We start from the raw sequence: 7,500 nt of genomic DNA, 5'->3' as shown, positions 1-7,500 counted from the left end.
AGTTGTCAATAAATCAATTTCACATTGCATAAATTTCATTAAGAGTATCCTGTCCTCCTTTCTACAATAAACATAAACCATAAAATAAACTAAAAATGCTTGAAACAAATGCTAGCAAACAAATAAACACAAATAATACTATACGTAGAAATTCTCAATAATGTTTCTAACTAACAAAATACGTAAAATCTACAGGATTATGGACATTAGATTTATGAGGACATTGTCGTGTGAATTATTAGTCCATTAAGGGCAATTAGAAACGTAAACATGTATAGAATTTAGAAATTGGAGCATTTGCGAGATGAATTCCGTGTCAGTATCATTGCTGATGAAAGTATATGAATCTCGTTTGTATAATAACACTCCGTGAAAATAATTTTATTGTCAGATATATAGTTAAGTCTCGGCTCTAACTAACATAATTTGCAAATGTAAGCTTACAGACAATTGCAATATCAAACAATGTATATTCACTGAGAAATAAAATGTCTACGTGCTTATGACTGAAAATTTCCGGCATCTGTAGGATTGTAATCATTTGATTTCTTGAGATATTGACAATGAATTTAAAAGTCTGTGTGATTATATGTCACAGCTTATAGACATCAAGGGTAAACTGTTCATGTCGAATTTACTCTAGGATTGTTATAATTAGTCAAGTAATGACTCATTCTTGTTTAAGATCTTGTCCTTTACAATTTAGGTGAAGCTCTATCTATTCCAAAATGCATCCGAATTCACCGGCTTACTTTGAAATGATCTAAAACTGAAATGTCATTATCCTTACGGCACAACAGGAATGAAGAATTCTCCAAGCAACGGTCAACTAACAAGACGGGATTTATATTCCTAGAGCAAAGCCCATTGGACAGTTTCCTGTCTTAACCTGAATTAAAAAGAATTTTAACAAGAACTATCTTTAAAAAGATATCGTCGTATTTTAGATCAGTACATAAAACACGAAGTTCTGTGTATAGACTGATAAAAACAGAGCTAGAATAGCTTTCAAAACTTGATGTACATCAATGGCCGCGGGGTATCGGCGCTTCATATTATTATTATTATTATTATCATCATCATTATTATCATCATTTTTATTATTATTATTATTATTATTATTATTATTATTATATACCACATTTATATAGCACTGTTTTTTTATATAAAAATAAGTTCAAAAGTGCTTTACATAAAAGCATCTATATAATGTTCAATAAAAAGGGTAATTGAATTACAACACGTGTATCATATAATGAATTTAAAATTACATTACTGTAATAAGATGCATAGTGTTTTAATTAAAGGTAAGCAGATTAAACTCCCAATTAAAACAACAACAACAAAAGTTAGTTAAATATGCGCAAAGTATAAAATATTGAATCACAATTTAAAATATACTTTATAAGAAAAATGGATAATATGGAGCCCAAATTAATCAAACAAGTACCCGAACTTAAAATTTGCAGATTTGACACTATCAAGTAATATACAATCATGTATATTATTGAGCTATTTATCTATTTTATTTTACTTTTGGATGGACTCATTTACTCTCAAGGTGCACCAATCATTTTCATTTAATTTATATATATAATAGGAAAGAATTGCTCGTAAGACTGGTCATGTGCCATTTCATCTAATCGTCCTGCGGAAAATTCACCTCCCAAACAACATTGAAACCTCCTGATCTGATAAAGTTGTGACCAGTGTGAAAACGTTCATGGTAAAAATTAATCCGCATGTCTAAAACAAAATTTTGCTTTAAAACTAAATGTGACTTTTCTAAACTTAATGTATCCTTTTCACAACTTCAAATAAGAACATTCTCGTCTTCTCTCGGTTTTATTAAGTCCTGTGTTTAACACTAATATCGCTGTCAAACAGATTAAGCAGATCTTGAATATAAATTATAATACATTCAGTAAACCGTCTTTGTTTGTAAGGTAACACGAGCTCATCTTGCGGTCATTTAATTAATGCAGCAACGTAAAAGTAAAAATCAACAAACGAATGTGTCTATTGTACGTTTATACATAAATCTTAACTTGTATGTACAGACAAAAAGCTGCAAAGGTAGTTCATTTCACAGACATCATCATCTTCACAAATTCTGCAAAAAGATAAAAGAAACACTAGGTCAATACTGTAGCATTATTATAAGAAATAAAATCTAAATGAAGAAAAAATATTGAAAATCTTACTTAGAAATGTAATCAGGTCGTACGTATAATCAAAGGTATTGATGAAGAACGACAAACAATATTTACCGTCATAATCTACTTTACCATCGTTGTCAACGTCTGCTTCTCGTATCATCTCGTCGACTTCTTCATCTGTGAGTTTTTCCCCCAGATTTGTCATTACGTGACGCAATTCTGTGGCACTTATAAATCCATCACCATCCTAAAATATCGAAGAAGTACATTTCAGAAAACAACAATGAATATTACTGGGGTATTAATTTGAATTTAAAGTCCCATAACGCTTCTTAATTAATCTCAAAACAGATACATTTAAGAGTTTGCATTACGAAGCTGTACATGATCTTACACGATAAGTGACCTAAAAAGAGGTAATCAAAACAATCGATTCAATAATACTTCAAACTTATGTTAACCAAAAATTCAAATCTTAGAATTGCCGAAGAAAAGCCAGTTTTTTTTCAAATGATTATATAAATAAGGTTTTTACAAATAGTAATATGCGAGTTCTGCTTCCGTCCTATTTAAATGCCGTTTGTAGTGATGGAGAACAACCCCAACTAATATCTGTCTTGGTTTGCGTTCAGAAAAAAAACACTGCGAAAACTATAACACTTTTACAAAATTTCGATCCGTTTTCTCGGATTATAAAACAGAAAAAGCATAAACTCAAGCGGGGAAGACTTCTACAGTTTAATATGGCTTCAACATTAACACTGATTTTAAATCTTTATCTAATCTAATAAGATGATGCATTTATTTTGCAAAATGCTGCAGTATGGGATTTGTCGTTTTTCGAATGCAAATTATCTGCAACAGTTATCTTGCCTCCTAACGTTAGGCATTCACTTTTCATATGAACTGTTTGGATCAAATATCCGCATTCTAGATGCGAACTGACAATAAGATGTAGTTAATTATTAGTAATACCAAGGGACTTGAACGGAAATCTCGTTAAACTATCTTTCATTATTACTCCTACATAAATGATCTGTTCTCATGAAAGCTAGTAAATACACCGTCCTATGTGCTCCCATATGACGACACTAATTTCATTCTCTGTACGTAGGTAAAGCTATTTTTTTCTAAATAGTTCTACGTCACAAATTGACGAAACATAATTTATCCAACCCTCATATAAGATATAGCACAATACCGGCCTGCCTAATAAACTTTGCTTTATCTAGTCAGTGTCAAGATATCACTTTTGCAGAAACTTTTGAAATCACTTATTTTATCAAAATTTTGCATTTAAGTCATCACCATTGTATTGGAAATGTCTCAACTTAGAAAATGAGTGGTCAAATCAAAGGTTTTTATCCTGAAACAAAAAAGTTATTGCTATTTTTCACTTTTACAGCACCTCAGCCGGAAATTTTGAAAACAACTTTTTTTTCGAATTTTTTATTGAAACTGTTATCATTGTATTGGAAATGTTCTAACTAAGAAAAAAGTTTTTATCCAGAAACAAAAAAGTTATTGCATTTTTTTTTCAATTTTCCACAAACTGAATTACACTAGCAAACATCATATTATATGACGTCAAGTCTGCGCGCTGTTGCTCTTTCCAACGACTTTTTCCCAATTTTCTAAACAGGTAGGATAAATAGAATATTAGATTACTGTCTGAAAAAATTTAAATTTATTAGGCTCGTCTACGAAAAAATATAAAGCTCGGCAGAGCCTCGCCCAAGTATAATTTCTTCAACTCGCCTAATAAATCTAAATTTATCAGGCAGTAACCTAATATTCTCTATTTACACGCTGGTCAACGTAACGTTTATATCCATATTTTACACTTTCAACATGTTGAGAACGTTTTAGAATTTGCCAAATTCATTTTATGTCGGCGATTGCTTCTTAATGTAGGAAGTCTAACTTTTTCAAATGTGTAGGAACGCTTACTCTGTCAAATACCCTAAAAGCCTCTTTAACCTCTTCGTCAGAATCTTTTGAACGCATTTTCTTTGCCATCATCTTTAGAAATTCTGGAAAGTCTACCGAAGCATTACCTACAAAAAGTAACAAGGTAACAAGACATTACTAGTATTTAAATAGGAAAATATTTGTTTTTTGTTGGGCTTATCTCACACCGAAAGAATTATAGGCATATGGCAAATTTCCAGAATTTAATGGTGGAAGAATACACCATGTGCCCCTCCGTGCATTATTTCATCACGGGCGTGCACCTGAGTAGAACCACCGCCCTTCCTCAGGCCAGCTAGATGGCTCCCTCACATGAAAAATTCAGTGCATCGAGCAACCCTCGTACCCACATCGATGAAGGGCAAGTAATTTCAAGTCAACGACCTTAATCATTCTGTCTCGTAGGCCCCTCGAGGAAAATTTCCATACTTATGTAACATAGAAAAGCAATGTCAGGGGAAGCGGATTTGGATTACATAAAATAGCAAGAGTTAATTTGTCAATGAGTCTCTTTTGCAGTTAAAAAACACTCACTGGAACTTAGCAGAAATAGTACAAAACATCGTATATAATAAGTAAGACATGATACCTTTTCTTAATCATCAATTGCTTAATATTGCTTTTGTGTATTAATACCGATCAACAGTTTTCATACATAGCAATAATGTTTCAGATGGAGTGCTATTAGCAGAGACACGAAGGCGATTTTGCCACTTACTGGCATAAAATGTATTCTTTAAGTAAGTCACTTTAGTACCCCCACCATGTAAATTTTCAAAATATGACTCCTACCATCAGCATCCACCTCGTTAATCATGTCTTGTAGCTCAGCTTCCGTGGGATTTTGACCCAAGCTTCTCATCACAGTTCCCAACTCTTTAGTCGTGATCAGTCCATCCCCGTCCTTGTCAAATAAACTGAACGCCTCCATGAACTCTGAAAGAAAAATTCAAAGGAAAAAACGAGGTCAGGATCTCCGCGGTCAAAAACGAAAATTGGCAAAACACGCCAAGCAAATATGCCGTGTTGACACTGTTTCCTGATTTCGCAGGATGGGAAGCCAATGATTTCTTATTGTGCACAATAAGGTTTATTTCACGATTTGTTACACTGAAGATTACCAGCAAATAACTTGCAATTATATAACAATTTACTTCTTATGACTAAAACTCTAATGTTATCGTTCGCATTGATTACTAAAATATAAAAACAAACGGACTTCCCAGTCCGAGTTTAGATTGTGTACATTATTTGCAATTATATGGATTGAAACGACATGAATGTTTATACATAGTGCAAATATGATTGACTACCAATATTTATAACATTAACCATATTCTCTTCAAAGTCTGTTGCTTGTACCTTTGCGCCCTACGGTCAAAGCATCCAACAGACTAACGACAGATCTGTCTTATATATATTTCCAATGTGCTCCACCTATATTTGGAAGGGAACTTTGAGTCTTCCACTACCACTATATCGCATCGTTACATAGCCTGTCAGTGTGTAAATCCATCACAACACAAAACAATGTAAACTATTATGACATTTATAAGTAAAATATGCGACATTCAGTTAAAACAATATTTGTATAATACTTAAACTGATTCGTGATATAGCTGTTAGAAACGTCTTTACCTGCAATTTGTTCTTCTGTTAAAGTGTCAGCCTGAAAAAGAACAGACTCTTAGTAGTATCATTATGTCGAAACGTACTTGTCAATTTATTCATTATAAAGTAATCTGACTCTCTCCAATTATAGCTCGGGAAGAGGAAAAATAGGTTACGGAAATGGTTTAGATAAATGCATTTTTAATAATACCATAGCCTGCTCTAAATGTCATCTATTCCACAAATATATCCCCAATGGTAACATTTGTGTACTCTGAAATGACGGAAATGTTGAGATTTTATCAGCAGTATTTATTGTGGAAGAGTTAAGCCAAAACTATAACATAAACGAAACAAAAAATAATTGCGCACGGTCGTCATTGTCGAGTTTTTAATGTCGCCGATTTCACAACTCAGTGTGAGGGACAATTACGCGAGGAAGTCATCCAGATGGCTTACGAAGGTCATAGTTTTAAGGCGTAAGCTAGTGCCAGCATTAATGTCCAAATGGGAATTTTCATGCTGTGAAGTCACCGTTTGAACTTGAGAACTTAATGTTGTATTTGTGAATTGAAGAAAAAAAGGACACATTACGATTGTGCCGAAATATACGTTTATTCTTTTGCGTAAACAAATTAGTAAAAACAGAGAACTGCTACTTACCATTTGTAGATTCAGTACCATCCGTTAACAAGACATATTCTGAAATAAAGCTTTCCTTTGAACATCAGAGGACGAACGTAAGTAACTACCCGTATTATTATGTAAATTATATTCAATCTGCTTTAATGTGTCGCACTGCGACAAAATTTTACAAATTTGTCGTTTTGCAAGATTTGGAAAACTGGACAGACCTGTTCTTAACTTCAGAACATTAGCAAATACGGGTGAATTTGGCTTTGTTTCGGACATTAAATGTAACAGAACGCACAATGACATCCGCTATTGATATCTTAAAACTGATTTGAATGAAAATGTGTCGATGTATTTAATATTTCTTGCATACCAGACAGGGATTTCCGGTATTTAAGTTTACCGGTGCTGGAAAAATCCATCTTACACCCCGGGGTGTAAGATGACTCTCGTGCTGTAAATGACGTATTACGAACTACATATATGTAGAAGTTTTATGTAGTAATTTATATTTTATTTAAAAAACGGAATAAAAATTCAGTACCTTGACAGTTCCTATTGGTTCCTGATAGTATATTTCTCGATACAAATCACGTTATTTTATCGAAACTTCATAACGTTACGCTGCAACTGATAAAACAAAACGGAACTAAACGTTGTTATTTGTTTTGAAACGTCATGACGTATTTCCTGTTTACGGACGTTGGTTTCCCGTGTTTTGTTTAAATACACTGCTATAAGAAATAGTTCTAAAAAGAAAGCCGTTCGATTGATTTTATTTTTGTTATTATTTCTTGAAATCGGTATCCAAGAAAAAGATTCTGTCACTGGTTATAGGTGCAGATATAGAGAATAATAGGTTAGTGCCGTAGATGAGAAAGTTTATCTGGCGAGGTGGAGGAGGTTATCGGGTGAGCCGAAGGCGAACCTGATAACGTCCGGAGCCGAGCCAGAGAAACTTTCTCCATCTTAGGCACTAACCTATTATTCTATTTATCTTGTCATTACTTCATTTTCCGATATTTGGCAATTTATTTTACAAAAATAAGTAAAATCGCAATAACTTCTTCGTTTTTGAATAAAAACTCATTATTTGACCACTCATTTTCTTAGTTCGGAAATTTCC

General features: G+C 33.1%; 1 protein-coding gene across 2 annotated transcripts; it reads right to left on the bottom strand.

Moving 5' to 3' along the window:
* Positions 1–1,163: 1,163 nt before the first annotated feature.
* LOC123544882 (calmodulin-A-like) lies at positions 1,164–7,116 on the bottom strand. 2 transcript variants are annotated; one of them, XM_045330975.2, is made up of 6 exons: positions 6,405–7,116; positions 5,769–5,799; positions 4,923–5,066; positions 4,110–4,216; positions 2,271–2,406; positions 1,164–2,113 (listed from the first exon to the last, which is right to left on the bottom strand). In XM_045330975.2, the coding sequence occupies exons 1-6, from the start codon at positions 6,423–6,425 to the stop codon at positions 2,082–2,084; spliced, it is 471 nt and encodes a 156-aa protein (XP_045186910.1). In that variant the 5' UTR covers positions 6,426–7,116; the 3' UTR covers positions 1,164–2,081. The 2 variants fall into 2 exon arrangements, with proteins under 2 accessions (XP_045186910.1, XP_045186911.1); XM_045330976.2 differs by lacking the exon at positions 6,405–7,116 and adding an exon at positions 5,953–6,385.
* Positions 7,117–7,500: the final 384 nt, after the last annotated feature.

The sequence above is a fragment of the Mercenaria mercenaria genome, chromosome 1 (assembly GCF_021730395.1).
Source record: "Mercenaria mercenaria strain notata chromosome 1, MADL_Memer_1, whole genome shotgun sequence".
NCBI classification, from domain to species: Eukaryota; Metazoa; Mollusca; class Bivalvia; order Venerida; family Veneridae; genus Mercenaria; species Mercenaria mercenaria.
Note: the sequence above shows the minus strand (reverse complement) of the source record. Positions and strands in the feature narration are given on the sequence as shown.